At 51.6% G+C, this 14,951-nt stretch overlaps 5 protein-coding genes across 5 annotated transcripts; all 5 read right to left on the bottom strand.

Moving 5' to 3' along the window:
* Positions 1–176: 176 nt before the first annotated feature.
* BO87DRAFT_408367 (cleavage and polyadenylation specificity factor subunit 5) lies at positions 177–1,535 on the bottom strand. The gene is made up of 4 exons (XM_025626140.1): positions 1,416–1,535; positions 1,087–1,338; positions 772–1,019; positions 177–691 (listed from the first exon to the last, which is right to left on the bottom strand). The coding sequence occupies exons 1-4, from the start codon at positions 1,454–1,456 to the stop codon at positions 399–401; spliced, it is 834 nt and encodes a 277-aa protein (XP_025477627.1). The 5' UTR covers positions 1,457–1,535; the 3' UTR covers positions 177–398.
* Positions 1,536–1,893: 358 nt separating this feature from the next.
* On the bottom strand, positions 1,894–5,280 carry BO87DRAFT_313136 (a-pheromone processing metallopeptidase Ste23; the record flags this gene model as incomplete). Its single annotated transcript, XM_025619604.1, has 2 exons — positions 1,894–4,974; positions 5,050–5,280. The coding sequence occupies 2 exons, from the start codon at positions 5,278–5,280 to the stop codon at positions 1,894–1,896; spliced, it is 3,312 nt and encodes a 1,103-aa protein (XP_025477628.1).
* A 1,249-nt stretch (positions 5,281–6,529) lies between these two features.
* BO87DRAFT_378441 (putative BYS1 domain protein) lies at positions 6,530–7,301 on the bottom strand. Its single transcript, XM_025623791.1, has one exon. It carries the CDS (start codon positions 7,236–7,238, stop codon positions 6,759–6,761), a length of 480 nt encoding a protein of 159 aa, XP_025477629.1. The 5' UTR covers positions 7,239–7,301; the 3' UTR covers positions 6,530–6,758.
* Positions 7,302–8,105: 804 nt separating this feature from the next.
* hdaA (histone deacetylase hdaA) lies at positions 8,106–11,908 on the bottom strand. The gene is made up of 15 exons (XM_025617887.1): positions 10,937–11,908; positions 10,597–10,885; positions 10,534–10,547; positions 10,340–10,478; positions 10,179–10,291; positions 10,002–10,129; positions 9,742–9,952; positions 9,587–9,698; positions 9,495–9,542; positions 9,374–9,437; positions 9,236–9,328; positions 9,101–9,186; positions 8,971–9,050; positions 8,816–8,922; positions 8,106–8,763 (listed from the first exon to the last, which is right to left on the bottom strand). Exons 1-15 carry the CDS (start codon positions 11,580–11,582, stop codon positions 8,491–8,493), a joined length of 2,403 nt encoding a protein of 800 aa, XP_025477630.1. The 5' UTR covers positions 11,583–11,908; the 3' UTR covers positions 8,106–8,490.
* A 781-nt stretch (positions 11,909–12,689) lies between these two features.
* gpdA (glyceraldehyde 3-phosphate dehydrogenase GpdA) lies at positions 12,690–14,128 on the bottom strand (the record flags this gene model as incomplete). Its single annotated transcript, XM_025624863.1, has 7 exons — positions 12,690–12,718; positions 12,778–12,948; positions 13,004–13,688; positions 13,763–13,826; positions 13,929–13,942; positions 14,002–14,037; positions 14,117–14,128. 7 exons carry the CDS (start codon positions 14,126–14,128, stop codon positions 12,690–12,692), a joined length of 1,011 nt encoding a protein of 336 aa, XP_025477631.1.
* Between the last annotated feature and the right edge of the window lie 823 nt (positions 14,129–14,951).

Consider the following 14,951-nt stretch of genomic DNA (forward strand, 5'->3'; position numbering starts at 1 on the left):
AAATCCCATCATCATTTGCGGTCGTTATCGTCGTTAGAGCCAAGTGGTCGGCTAGCGACCCCTGTCAATGAAAAACTGCGCCGGTTGCAAACCGGATTTTCACTTCAATGCTCCCGGACACAGACTCTATTACCTTTTGAACTGGCAGGGAATAACCAGGCCAGAGGGGAAGAAAAAAAAAAAAAAAAAAAAAAAAAAAAAAAAAAAAAAAAAAAAAGGAAAAAAGAAAGAAAGAGAGAGAGAAGCAACCCACGGAAAAGGAAAAATGCCCGAGCTGATCAGCAGGGGTCAGATCCAATCCGGCCAGGTGAACTGTCTCATCACTGCCATCCTTCATCGGGGAATAATCGGAATAACAGCTCATGCCGGTTGAGTTCAAGACATGGCATTACTCTCAACTACGCACTAGCCCCATTCTCGCCCTCTCCAGATGGGTAATCCGTCATCCCCTCATCCTGTCCGTCACCGCTGTCCCCGGCCAGCACCTTCGTCCGGGGGATCTGATGATCCGGCAAGGGCGTGCCCGGCGTCGCGGCAACCACGTTGTCGTTCTCATCGACGAACTCAAAGTTGTATCTCGACAGCAAGTGCGGGATGGCCGAGAGCTGCGGGCCATACCGGGCCGTGTTGTCGTATAGTTCGAAGAGTGGGACGGCGAGGAGCTTCATGTTCTTCGGGACGGAGAGGACCTCTGCACAACACATGTCAATCAGGCCATTCATCCCTTCTCACCCGCCACTGGTATTCATATGTGGGAGACGGAATGCTTACTCTTCTTCGGCAACTGAATGAAATACAACTTCTTGCACTCCTTCGGCCGAGTTACATGTCCCGGCAGGAACGGGTACATGAACGTCTCAAAGTTCGGCCTCCACCATTGCGCCAACGTGTCCCCAATCTCCCAGTCTTCGTTCACGCCTTCGCCCGAGAACTGCGAGCCGACGGGCGCGAGACGCTCATTGAGCCGTTTCTTGAAGCCCTCGACTTCGTCGTCTTCGAAGTTGAGGTAGTCACCGGGACTAGAGACCAAAAACAATGTAAGTAAGAAGCACGAAGCTCCATAATCCACATGGTATGGAAACGCACAGCTTGAAAAACGCGTTGGCAATCTGCAGCATCAACACATGAGGATGGTTGTGTTCGTGGCAGACGAGGACGCCCTCGCAGGTGCGTCTCATGCCATGTAGGTCGTAGTGCTCCTCGAGACGTTTTAGACGCGCCAGCACGGACGGATCCTCCTCCGGTTGGGTTTCCTTGGTGCCGAATGTGTAGTTGGAGAGGGGGTACAGGCGGATTGTTTTGGGTTGTTGCGCGGAGAAGTCTTTGGGGATGATGGGGCTATTATTCAGGACATGGTCAGTGGTGAATGCGTGGAGAAGGAAGCGGTAGTGAGGTAGGTCGGTGGCAGGACGTACGGGCGCGAGCTTTGGATCGCCGTCGCGGTGGTGGTCGACATGGTGAACGCAGGGGAAGCCAATGCGCCGCGAGTAAACAGGCTGGAGGAGTCGAATGCTGGATACGTAGTCAGGAAGTCAAGAGCGGCTGGAGCTGTCGGTGGTGGATCGGCGATGATGGCGGAGCTGGGCTCGGCGTCGGAGCGGCCCTCCCGCGAAAACATTCGACCGCCCCGATGCTCGCCGTGTGAGTCTATTAGTCTTAAGTCTACAGTGTAGCTTCCATAGGAGTAATAGTGGAATCATCATATGGTTTATTCTTTGCTGATTCTATTCTCATTTATCAGAGTAGATCTAACTCAAATCACAACCTAACCCCAAACACAGCCCCATCCCTCCCATGCAACAAGCCCACGCCAACTATGCAAACCCAACAATACAACATCATGTCTATCAATGCGACGGACTTCCGCCCCAACATCCAACTCAATCATGAAGTTTAAAGCTTGGCGTCAAAGTCTTCGAATTCGCTCAGATCGGTTACCGGGCTGGGACCAGCACTAACGGCCAGACGAGCCTTGAACTCGGGAACGTTGTTGATGTAGGTAGACTGCTGGAGGTCACCGTTCGTGCCATTCGGCTGGACTGTTCCATCACTCTTCTTAGCCTCGATGCCCGCTTGCTTCAATTGCATGCCCAGGCTGCTTTCGATCTGCGCGATGACGGGCTTGGTCTGCTGCTCGGAGAGACTCATGCCAGACTCGAGGAACGCCTTCAGAGTGGCCAGGATTTGAGCCTCGTCGCCGCTCGACACGTCGACGGTCGCAAAAGCAGTGCTCAGGCGTTCCTGGTCAACAGCGAAGCCAGCCGCCTCCAACTGCTTGCCGAGGAACGAAACGACCTGGGCCTTCTGCTCCTCAGGCTTGGTGGCGTGCGCATGGGCACCGGCCTGGGCTTTGAGGTGAATCGCCAGCTTAGCCCGAGTCGCGGACTTGGGGTAGATGAATTGCTGGTAGAACTGGATGAGGTCGGCCTTGGTCAACGTCCGGACATTCGCAGCATCGCTTTCGTTCTGCACGAAGTCGAAGTATTCCGAGCCGATATGGGACCAGAACCGATTGGTCTCAGAGCTCAAGTTCTTAAGCTTCTCCAGCCGCTTGTTGATAACACTGCGCTTGTGGCTCTCGAACTCTTGTTCGGACATATTCGTCAGACTCTTCCCGAAACCGGTCAGGAAAGCGTCGATGCGAGACTCGAGATAAGCAGCATTGCGCTCACTCTGAATGATCACACGGTAACCCATGGTCGTCGCAGAGTAGCGGGCGCCACTCCAAACAACATAACCAAGCTGCTCCTTGCTCCGCAGTTGGTCAAAGGCAGGCTCATCCGTCATCTGAGCAAACAGCAGCAGCTTGGCCCGCAGAGCATCGTCGTCAAGCTTTCCAACGAACAAGTAGTATTCAATGCAGTGGTTGACGTTGGCGGGATCCTTCAGGGCACGCTCGTAGACATAGTTGGCGCCCGGGGGAAGGATCATGTTGCGTCTCACGTGCCACTGCGATTCGGGCAGCGCACGGCTCTGAAGAGTCGACTCCACCAGGTCGGTCATGCGCAGCGCATCCTCCTTGTACAAGTTACCGTGGGCCAGGACTTCGATGTGATTCTGGCGGAGAAGTTGAGGGAAGAAGCATGAAACGTCCTCTGCCTCGATGTGTACCAATTCAGCGGCATACTGCTCGTTGAGCCATGTCCTTTCGGCAGTCAAGTAACGCGTGTAGTCGCCAACCTGATAGAACGGTTGCTGGTACTCTGCGTTCTTGTAATTCCGAGTCATACGCTCCTTGATGATGTTGAAACGATCCGGTTTGATGACCAGATCCCGCATACTGGTAAGCACCTTTTCAAGGAGAACCGACATCTTATCATTGTATCCGCCAACTGAGATATCAAGGCCGAAGAGGCTGGCAGACAACGAATAGTCGAGACCCGCAAGCTCAGCGTCGTAGGAGTACTCGTTCAGAGCGTCGCGAACCAGCTCGCAGTAGAACTTGGTCTTGACCAGGTTTGCCGGGGTAGCATACGCCAAGGGATTCCTCAGGGTGACATGAACAGTCGCCTTGGGGACCCAGAAACGGTCATCCTTCTTGTACCACAATCGGACATGGTCATCATGACGGATCAGCTTGGGGGTCTTGGCCGGCTCAGAAACCTCCTTTTTCTCCACAGTGAGCCTGGTAGGAACAAACTCGTTCTTGTGTGGAATGTGGAGCTCGGACAGTCTACTCTCAGGAGAAGTCTCCGCAGCCTTGCGGATGCTGTCCATAAAGTCTTCCGGAATATCTTCGACCTTATACTCAGTTCCGTACCATTTCTCACGGCAATTCCAGTCACCGGGGTAATCCTGGGCAACAATCACCATTCTGAAGTTATCGGGTCGCAGGTACGACAGCGCCTTCTTGACCAGCTCGGGTTCGAACTTCCGCAGGAGGTTGCCGCTGAGAAGCCATTCCCTGGGGTAAGGCTTCTGCATCACACTGCTCAGGCGACTAGTGAAGCGACTGGCCGGGGACTTTTGCTTGAAACGGAACTCGACTTCAGCCAGGTTCTTCATTTCATCGAAGATCCACTGCTGGGGCTCGCGCTCCTTGATCATGCCAATGTACTCAAACACCACCTTGGTGACCTCGCGATACTGTTTCAGACCCTCGGGAGTCAGCCGAACGGAGATGGTGAAGAAGGCGGAGCCCGGGCAAACAGGCATCACACCTGCGGACAAGCCGTTTGCCCAACCCTTCGCTTTGATGTAGGCCAGGATGCTGCCTGGACCTTCATGGCCGATCAGGTGGCTAAGATAACGGCTTGGTTGGGATTCGAACAACGACTCTTCATCCATGAAGGGAAAGTATAAGTCGAGCGAGCGCATATCCATGACTGGTTTGGCGAAGATCTGTTTGCCCAGATGTTCCGGTAGGCAAGGTTGAACGTGGTCCCAGCGGTTCTGAGGAAGATCTTGGTTCTTCACATGCTTGAACAAGTCACCCACCCACTGCTCCATTTCATCCAGAGAGTCCCGTCCCAACACCACCAATTTCATGATGTTGGACGAATAGTGCGCCTGGTAGAATTTGATAAACTCCTGTCGGACCTCCAGCCCCCGCTTTTGCGGCTCCTCTTTCAGAGTCTGCAGGTTCCCGGTCGAGAAATGGTGGTACGGATGGGCAGGGTTGGACAAACTCTTGTTCAATTGCATCAACCGCCACAGGTCGCTCTGCAGGTTCTTCTTATTTTCCGAATCTACTGCCTGCAGCTCGCGGTCCAAGGTCGACTCGAGGAACAGGGGCTCTACAAAGAACTGCGCAAAGCGATCCAGAGCACCATACAGGGGAGACGTGGGGTGGTTCGGCTTTGCGGGGGTGTCTGTGCCGTTCGATGTTCCATTGGCGCCGTTAGGTGTGTCGTCAGTGGAAGCCGTGGTGGCACCGACCTCAAAGAAATAGTTCGTCTCGGTGGCTGCGGTATAGGCGTTGGAGGAACCGGAGTTGGATGCTAGGTACTGATTGTAGGCATTCTCCTTGGGATACTACACAGGGTTAACATGTTTCCGCATAAGCCCAAGCGGACAAGGGGTCTAGTGTTTCCGAGGGTGACCACCTACCTTCATCGTTCCCATAAAAAGCAGATGTTCTACCGCATGCGCCATGCCCGGCATGTCGTCTGCGTCTGAAAAGTTGCCGACATTGACATTGACGGCCGCACTAGCCTTGTCTGTGTCGGGATCATGTACGAGAAGAGCCTCTAGTTTGTTCGGCAGGCGAATGACACGATAAGAGCGATCATCGAGCTCGGGCTTCTCCAACTGCTCAGCGAGGCGCTCGATAGATCCCATGGTTGCGGTATGAGAGAAGAGGCGAGCACAGGAAGGGAGGGAAAGCGAGACAAGGGCGTGAGACGAGCGCAGGGCAGGAGATGAGGAGTAGCGCTCGTTCGGTGTGGGGAAGCGTGGCGAGGGGTAGATAGAAGGAGGGGCAATCGCCGCAAAGGCGCCTGACTTAGAGAAGGCGCGAAAAGCTGGGGAGCGAAGATATAAAGGCACTCGAGAGTTCCACAAGCGGCGTGTTGCAGGGGACCTTGGAGGCATCCAGAGAAAGGAGGGATCGGTTGCCGGGAAGCACCGCTCGGGGCGCAGGCGGTGTTGGGAAAGTTGCCGGCGTGGAAAGTGAAAGGGGTAAGGGAAGTCCCGTATTTGAAATTAGCAGTTTGAGAACTAAACAGAGCAAATGGGGTTAGCAGAACGCCACGTAGGAAGAGGTGAAGGGCAAGCGAGGCAATTACCGGGGTCAATGGTCGAAGTATATCTTGTGGCACGAAGGAGGGAGAGTGACTTGTCGGTGGGTTCCTCGGCGGGAGGCGATGCACAATGCATGGCTTGGGGCTTACTAGGCGGTGAAGCCCCGCGATAAGGCGGTCAACGTGGGATACTTCATTACATATTGTCTTTGCCAGTGAATTGGTTACTCTTTTACTACTGTGATGTGAGTTTGATCTCTAAAGATATTCTGCTTCTTTGTTGAACTGCAACGCCAACTCCTGGTAGCTGGTCTTTCACTCGGGGGCTATTAGTGTCACTAGTACTACTGCTTCTATATATACCTCGGCAACTCCGCAGCTGGATATCTTCAATGTCAGCGCAGATTTCAATTATCAGTCCACATTCAAATCAATGAAGTTAAGGATTCAATCTCAAAGTAATATTATGTCCTCAAAATTCGGTATTATCTCCTCTACGTAGTATTCATTATGGTGATCATATAGTATCTTCACCCAAATTGCATTGTCTCCGCTTACTGAGGTGTATGTCTAGCCGACTACGGCGAGCACCTGTTTACTATATAAATAGATGCATGCAGCAGCTACAAACACATTAACGAATACGCGAGTATACATGTATTGAAAAGTCATCGTGCCGTACCATATCGTCGTCGGCTCATTGATTGGCTATCATGCAGGCATGCTTCACTAGAAGCTAGACCGTATATTCACTACTTCATATTTTAATATATATATATATATATATATATACCGAACGTAGATACTCTACTAGTGGTATTGCTTTCCCAGTGAGTCAATCCATGAAGTATACTTGCGTCACCTCTATTAGTACTAAGTCCCGTTAAACATGGACATGGCATAGTACAATCATAAATTCAGCTACTAGTGACATACCTACACACAAACTCATTCCACCAGATATCCCTCCCCAAGAAAACCCAAACAACAACCTCACATTAAATCCCCAATCCCCCAACCCTTCCCTAAATCACCACTCTAACCCCCGTCATCCTCAACCTAGCAATCCATCCAACTCTAACAACTATCCGCACAAACCGTCAAGACCTCATCCGCCTCATCCTGACAACTCCTCACGACACTTCCAGCAGGGGGCACACCCCCAGCCCAACAAACACTCTGGCAGCTAGCATCACTCGAGACGAGACTAACCACGCTGCCCGAGAACGGATCGCCATAGACATCCGAGATATCATAAAACACGTTACCGGAGGAGGTATCCAAAGTGTAGGCGTAATCCGTCTGCGGAGCGCCGCTGTACAGACCGTTCTCCGTGGTGGTGATCTTCAAAGCAACACCACCAGAGGTCGTATCGTAGTAGAAGGTCTCGCTGTAGCTGGAGCCCGGGTCGATGGTTTGCATGCTGCTGACGGAGCCGCCCACGGACCAGAGGTAGATCGGGGAGGTGCAGTTGTTTTGCACGATGGCGGAGCCCGTGGCGGTGGTTAGGGGGAGGAGGGGGAGGAGGGAGAGGAGGGTTTTGGTGGTGAGATGCATTTTGGTAGAGTGGTTCGAGTGGGTTTAATGGAGGTGTTGTTGTGTGGATTGTTGGATGGCTGGTTGGATGGGATAGGATAGGGCTTGTATGGAGGGAGGAAGGGTGTTTATATGTCTATTTAATTTCTAGTCTGTACAAAATAGCTACATATGTTTATGGAGTGATGAGAATAATAGCAACTACATCATCCCACCCATCAAAAACAAAGGCATAGGCTTAGGTCATAATGTCTCACATCTCCTCTCCATCTCCATCGCCAAGTACATTAGCAGTCCACCCAATGCATTAGCAGCACATAGTACCACCCCAAAATAACAGCCACATCTATTCCAATCAATCGAACCGAAGCGAAGAGAACACTCGATGAATCAACTGACCTGGACTAAAACCCAACCAATGGGTTCCATCTCACCGCTTATATTCAGGCGTCCCATAGACTAGCCATACAATCATCCTATTCCAAGATATATTGTGCAAGAGGCTCAGTTCAGTCCCGTCCGATCCGTACATATGCAAATATTGGAAGTATTGCAGTGCGGCTTACCCCGCGGGGTTCGTGCGTGAGACATTAGAGTTACATTATGAGTGAGATAAATACTTATGGTTAACTTTACTATTGTGTATGTTATGGTCATGTGCATAAGTAAGCACATAAGCAGCGTGGTGTCGGATGTAAGTCAGTCATAATAGGTGTCACGATCCAATCATGAGATTCGGCTGTGGAGGAGTCATGGATGAACTACTCATGTATGTCTCAGTTCGGTTGCGGAGATTCGGATGATCGGATGGGATTTCCTTGGCAGGAGATTAAGTAGTCAGCGGGTATGTCTGCAGGTTGCTCGTATTGCAGGGGGTTCTGGTTAGTGGGGTGAGATAGCATTGTTTTGTAGGCGAGATAGATTAACATATTGATGGGAGGCCTTGCGTGGCTTGAATTTATTGTTGTATGAGGGGTTTCTGGATGGATGTGGTTATGGTGTTCTGCGGCAGCCTGGACTACAATGGATGGAATGAAGAACTGTTCTTCTTGCCCGGCACACTAACAAATTCAGTTATAGGGCTACCCTATAATTAGTGTGGGATATGTGAACAACGACAGCGGAATGCCTTATCATGAAGTATGCTTAACCAGTACCCTGCATCCCTACTAGGTACAATTGCAATAATCATCCAAGACAAAACCGAACTTCCCACCTATGCATAGATCCAACACAAACAAAATTACAGCGCCCACTCCACTTAAGACCCCGCTTAGCCCGGCACCGAACGGGGATCCGCCTGGTTCTCCTTCGTCGGGGACCGGCTCTTCGACTTGGGCTTCTTCTCATCTTCCGTCTCCTCGCTATCTTGTACGTCTGCACGCTCGGAGATCCATTGGTATACCTCCTCTTTGTGGTGCATGAGCATCTCACTCAGACTGGCTTTGGGCGATTGGACGAGCTGGCCGTAGCGCTTGGATGGCTTGCGCCGAGTCTCCACGTGGTTCCAGACGCCGTGCGTGTGCGAGACGAAGACAAGGGAGTTCTAGCGGATGTGAGTATGGAATCACAGGATTTGAAGGGGTCGGTCGGCTTACATCTTTGTACCACCGCGACAGCCAGACCTGGGTGTGGGAGGCTATGGCGCGAACCGGGTTCTCGGCAACGAAGGAAACAACGCTGTTCACTCGTTTATACAATGTTTCTGTTCACACGTCAGATGCTGCCTCCCTTTTTGAGGAAGATAACTCACCTCGGTTGATCAGTAGGTTGGCTACTCCGTAGAAAGCATTGCCTACGCCCATGAAGAAGATTTCGGTGGCCTCGCTCGGTCTGCAATTGTCAGTTTCAGGCTGCCTGTTGATAATCCCGGCATCACTAACTCGATATAGTTATCCCACAGGTAGCCCGCCAATTCCTCAGTAGCCGTGGGCCGATTTTCGTCTTCTTCCTCATATTTACCGGATGACTGTATGGATCAGTACTCATTCAACAGCTGATATAGTCACCGAGCTTACAGGATCGATCGTCACATGCTTAGGGATATTAACATCGATGACTGCATACCCCTTGCTCACAGTCCACCCAATGAATTCCTTCATGACATCAGCCTACTACTGTCAGCACATGTGCATTATCATGGCGCAGACACATACCAGCCAGCAGTTATGGGCTTCCAACTTGTTGGTGACCGGATGGGGCAAACCCATGATCTCAGGACTGCGTATGGTTAATTAAACGCTTGATTTGCCGACAATTCATCGGCAGCGAACTCACGGATCATGAAATATCACTATAAGTGGCACGGCTTGGTGATAGTTGGGGCTGCATGGAGTTAGCAGAGCCAAACGCGTTATGGTTCTACTTACCTTGCTAGAACCTGATTTTCGAAAGACCGGGAGATGGCAGTACGATATATGAAGAGAGATGTGAGCTTGTAGTTGTCGTAAAGTTGTTTTGACTGGTAAGCGCGTATAACATCTGCAGAAGTTAGCATTGCCGGGTAAGGGGTGCGGGATCTTACCATGAAGCCTATCGGTGAAGAGCCCATCTTGAGGAGGCCCTTTAGGGTACATGCAGTGCCAGTAATGCGACTGGATCATCATCACACGCCGTACAGTTGTGGTGGCCAGAGCTGAAGGTGAAGTGGTATGAAGTCGGTCCGGCGGGTCTCCCATCAGCGTCTTTGTGACAGCGAGTGCTGACTTGGAAATCGACCTGAAGTTATAACCACCCTATCATTTGGTTAGCCTACAATTCTCAACAACCTCTGTGTGCGCATACCTCGAGACAAACAGCAACCTTGCCATTGGCAAGCGTCATGAGCATGTGTGTCATGTGAGCGTAGCACGAAGGCGTAACAAAACATCCACCAAGCTCGTCGCCTGCAGCCGCATCAAATCCGGAGGCAACTAATCCATGTTAGAGAGACACACACCCACTAATTGAGTCCTTACATACCGATGACAAGGTCCGGGTTGAACTCATGGGCAATTGGCATAACAACTTGTTGAAAAGCATACATGTAGTCACCATCTCCCATCCCTTGGCTCGGCCAGGGTATATTCACGTTTCTAAAGTTGTCAGAGAAGCTTCCACATATCAGAAATCTAGGAGTATACCTTCCAACACCCGGGCCTTCACCACAGTGATCCCAGTCACCTTCTTCCCCGCCAGGATAGAATTTCCCATCCTGATACACATGGAGTGAGATGTATAGGATATTAGGGTCATCATAGAAAGCTTTTTGAATACCATTTCCTAGAAGAGTGAGTCAGATGCTTTCATTCAATGCGTAATATGAGCCCCTAATTACCGTGATGCACGTCCCTAGTCGGTCAGTATCTCCGCAGATTGAAGTGAAAAGGGCTAAGCATACCAGTCGAGAACCAAAATCTTTCTGCAGCTATCACCCAGTCGATTCTGACAAACACGGGCTGCTACGGAGACATTATTGAACAGACAAAATCCCATAGTTTTGTCGTGCTCGGCATGATGCCCCGGAGGCCGGATCACCGCAATGGCATTCTTGACCTTCCGGGTTGCAACAGCCAAGCATGTCTCAATCGCGCCTCCAACTGACAGAATCGATGATGCAAATGTCAATTTATTGAAGTATATCGAGTCACGTGTGTGTTCCAATGCAATGAGCTCATCATCAGACATGTCTGTTAACCGTTAGAGAACCAGAACCTGAAAGACATTGAACATAGGTCTACCTTTGGTGCTTTCTACGAATGCAAAATGGTCAGGCGTATGAATCAGCGAGATCTCCGCTTCAGTAGCATTGCGAGCATTGATGCGCTTCAGCGGTCGTGAGACAAGCGGACGGCACGATTCGGGATCATCGACTAGTCCCGCTCGACAAAGTTCCTTGTAAATGTAGTAGATGCGTCGCGGATCCTCTGGATGAACGTCCGCTGTTGGCCGCACTTCACAGTGATAACGCATCTGAACGTCATAACATAACCCAGAAGGAAGTGAGGCGATGGGAAGCCCAGTGCGGGCTACAGTATCCTCATCAGACCAATCCGAGTTGTCCTCGACAAGACTATCTTGCTTGTCAAAGTCTTCAGTAGTGACGTCGCCAGAGTCTGACTTGGGCAGGCTTTTAGGTGGCGACACTCCCTGATCTTCTGCCGATGCTGTGTTCTCAGGCCTCGGGTCTCCCGAGTGTACAGACAACGGCAGCTTCATGGTCGGACCCAGCAATGGCGGTGCAGTAGATGGATCCGAGCTACCATTGAGCTGGCCAGCACCCTGGCTGCTGGGCCCATTGCTTGGCCATTGATGTGAAGAAACAGAGGTGGGGTGGTGGGAGCCTGCCTCTCCCATGACGGTGTCTTCGTCCTCATCCATTGCCATGGATATTGGATGTGTGAGAGCGCCTAGTTTCTTCCTGACTGATGATTTACCAGTGCGCAAATGTCATGGTCAAATGCGCAGATTAGAATCAGATAATGTTCACTAGACGGTGGAGTTCCGCTCAAAAGTAACACCGGGAATACGACGAATGCAGATGACCCAAGGCACAGGTGGCAGACAAGTGAGAGATAAGTAAGAGATTAGACTAAGTTGGTCGGGGTTGGAGCCTTGCGAACCAGCACACAAGCAGAACCAAGGTCGCTGTATGGAGAGTTGAGAGAGCACAAAACAAGGGAACTAGTAGATAGTACTAGGTCCGAAGCTCAGAGGCTCAGCCGCGACAACGACCAATGCAAGGAGGACCAGGCCGTATCAGAAGAAAGTGAAAGCGTCGCAAAATACAACTTGAGGTCAAGTCTAAAAGGCCACGGGTGGCTGTTGGTACGGTAGTCACCGCAACGCGCACACCAGCATAGGAGATCTGGTCCAGGAGTCTTGGATCAATGTAGCTCTAAAATCCGTGGTCGAGCTGCCCTCCACGTGACTTGGATGGCCGCGGACACCCCTCGGTCCACCCAAAAGTACCAAGTGAACGCTCAAGAAGGGGATATTGAGCTCGTTTTGTTTCTTGAAGGAGGTGACGAAAATCTGCAATGACTGGGATGTGGCATGGACCAAAAGCCCGGGGTATCATCCTTCTTGCACCGCTAGAAACCGCCGAGAAAATCCCGCGGCTCGCCGAAGTCGATCAAGCATACGCATTCCAATTCACTGCAGAGCTTAGTCACCACCGCAGCATTGCATCTGGGGCCGACGTTATCAACCGGTGCATGCTGAGAACTACTACATTGCCAATGCTACCAGGTCTCTCCCTACGAAATTAGTATGCCGTCGTGGTCATCTTACGTACTGACCGAGGCCGGAATTTTGAACGTGAAATATGAACATTGTATCATTTCATTAAATTGTACGTCATCATGAGCTTTTACGCTAGGAGTTAAGACCTTCTCAAGCTTCCCCACATACTGGGTTCCGCGAGAGTCGTCTGCGCTCGGCAATCAGTCTCACTCACAGCACACTTCTGAATTCAGCTTGCCGTCCTGATTCCTACTGGGAGTCAACCTTGGAGATGTAGGCTAGAAAAAAGGTTAGTAAAATGTCTCAGATATCTGAGCAGGGAATAAAATGTCCTTACCAATGAGGTCGACAACACGGCGGGAGTAGCCCCACTCGTTGTCGTACCAGGAGACGAGCTTGACGAAGTTGGAGTTAAGGGCGATACCGGCCTTGGCATCGAAGATGGAGGAGTGGTCGTCACCGTTCAGGTCGGAGGAGACGATGTCGTCCTCAGTGTAGCCGAGGATGCCTGTAAAAGGATTAGTTATCGAACCAGACGGTGTCATTTTAACGTAGAAACTCACCCTTGAGCTCGTTCTCGGAAGCATCCTTGAGGGCCTTCTTGATCTCGTCGTAGCTGGTGGCCTTCTCGAGGCGGCAGGTCAAGTCGACAACGGAGACGTTGGAGGTGGGCACACGCATGGCCATACCAGTGAGCTTGCCGTTAAGGGTGGGGATGACCTTGCCGACAGCCTTGGCAGCACCGGTGGAGGAGGGGATGATGTTCTGGGCCGCAGTACGGCCACCACGCCAGTCCTTGCTGGAGGGGGCATCGACGACCTTCTGGGTAGCGGTGTAGGAGTGGACAGTGGTCATGAGACCCTCAACGATGCCGAACTTGTCGTTGATGACCTTGGCGAGGGGAGCAAGGCAGTTGGTGGTGCAAGAGGCGTTGGAGAGGACGTTGATGTCCTTGGTGTAGGAGGTGTTGTTGACACCCATGACGAACATGGGGGCATCAGCGGAAGGAGCAGAGATGACGACCTTCTTGGCACCACCCTTCAAGTGAGCGGCAGCCTTCTCCTGGGTGGTGAAAACACCAGTGGACTCGACGATGTAGTCAGCGCCGGTGGTACCCCAGGGGATGGCAGCGGGGTCACGCTCAGCGAAGAAGCGGATCTTCTTGCCGTTGACGATCAGACCCTCCTCGTAGGTCTCGATGGTGCCCTTGAACTGGCCGTGGGTGCTGTCGTACTTGAGCATGTAGGCCTATTGCAGATTCACCTCGTTAGCCACTTGCTTCTTGTTGATCTGTAGCAGACAATGCATGAGGCAGAACGTACAGCATAGTGGGTCTCGATGAAGGGGTCGTTGACAGCAACGACGTCAACCTCGCCGTGGTTGATGCTGTGCAGCCAAACATGTCAGTATAACGTTCTCGCAATGTCGATTAGACTCCATGGGTCCCAGATAGGGCGCATCGAGTTACGGTGAAAAGACGGCACTCACGCGTTACGGAAGACCTGTACACTCATGTTAGTCTCTACCACCCGGAAGCAGTAATGAGGGAAGAGCAACTTACGATACGTCCGATACGACCGAAGCCGTTGATACCGACCTAAATGGCATTGATGTGAGTATACAAGATCATCAGGCTGGTAGGTAGCTGAACCACGCCTGGTAGGTCATTGGCGTACCTTGGGAGCCATTGTGTAGATGTGTCTGTTCGGCGGGGTAATAGGTCAGTCAAAGCTTCGTGATGTAATGAGAGGAGGGGAAGCTGGCAGAGAGGGAGATGATGTGAAAGATGCAAAGCCAGATAGATGGGAGGAAGACTCACTTGAGGATGAATTGGATGGAAAGAGGACAGATGTAATGAGGAGAGGATGGATGAAGAAGAAGAGAGAAAGTAAAAGGAAAGAAGGAAAAGTTCAGCGGCGGGGGAGGGGAAGTAGAAAAAGGGTAGAGGGGGAGGGAACCTCAGGACTGACGCAACGACCAGATCAGGCCTTCTGCTGGGTCCTCCGCTCCTGGAGGAGGTACAGATGCCGCGCCCAGTCGAATGCGCACACCGGGGAGACAGACGGGGCAAAAGATACCTGAGCTCTGCCACGGCATGAAGATGGGTCAATTGTCAGCTGGGATTCCCGGCTTGCGCCGCTCCCCAGGTCCCCAGCAGCCCTTTCCGGTTTCATACACCGGGCAAAGCAGGAGACTCACGATATTTGGATCTCCTGCTCCCCCTCGGCAGCTGCCGTACCGACCAATGAGCGTCTCCCCCCTCCATCACGCCGGGTACTCACCCTTCACTATCTCGATTCTCGAGAATATTTTGCCAGTTCATCGGGTTCAATTGATACCTACTACCTAGGTTATACGGAACTCCAGCTCGGGACAACGGGTCTATCCCCCGGGTTTTTGTTACGATCCTACCCGTAGACTGCCGCGGAGGCGAGGAATTGGACGGGATGAGATGATGTAATAGAATCGGCCCATCCATAGAGTCATATACCATAGTAGTATTTACTAGGT

Source organism: Aspergillus neoniger (genome assembly GCF_003184625.1).
Source record: "Aspergillus neoniger CBS 115656 unplaced genomic scaffold BO87scaffold_25, whole genome shotgun sequence".
Taxonomy (NCBI): Eukaryota; Fungi; Ascomycota; class Eurotiomycetes; order Eurotiales; family Aspergillaceae; genus Aspergillus; species Aspergillus neoniger.

Coding starts and splice junctions, on each gene's coding strand:
- BO87DRAFT_408367 (XM_025626140.1), bottom strand. CDS start 1,456: ATGTCGACCACCACCGCGACGGCGATCCAAAGCTCGCGCCC. Junction 1,020..1,086: donor GCCAACGCGTTTTTCAAGCT/GTGCGTTTCCAT, acceptor TTTGGTCTCTAG/TCCCGGTGACTACCTCAACT. Junction 692..771: donor CATTCAGTTGCCGAAGAAGA/GTAAGCATTCCG, acceptor TGTGTTGTGCAG/AGGTCCTCTCCGTCCCGAAG.
- BO87DRAFT_378441 (XM_025623791.1), bottom strand. CDS start 7,238: ATGCATCTCACCACCAAAACCCTCCTCTCCCTCCTCCCCCTCCTCCCC.
- hdaA (XM_025617887.1), bottom strand. CDS start 11,582: ATGGCAATGGATGAGGACGAAGACACCGTCATGGGAGAGGCAGGCTCC. Junction 9,543..9,586: donor GAAAATCAGGTTCTAGCAAG/GTAAGTAGAACC, acceptor AACTCCATGCAG/CCCCAACTATCACCAAGCCG. Junction 9,187..9,235: donor AGCATGTGACGATCGATCCT/GTAAGCTCGGTG, acceptor TGATCCATACAG/TCATCCGGTAAATATGAGGA.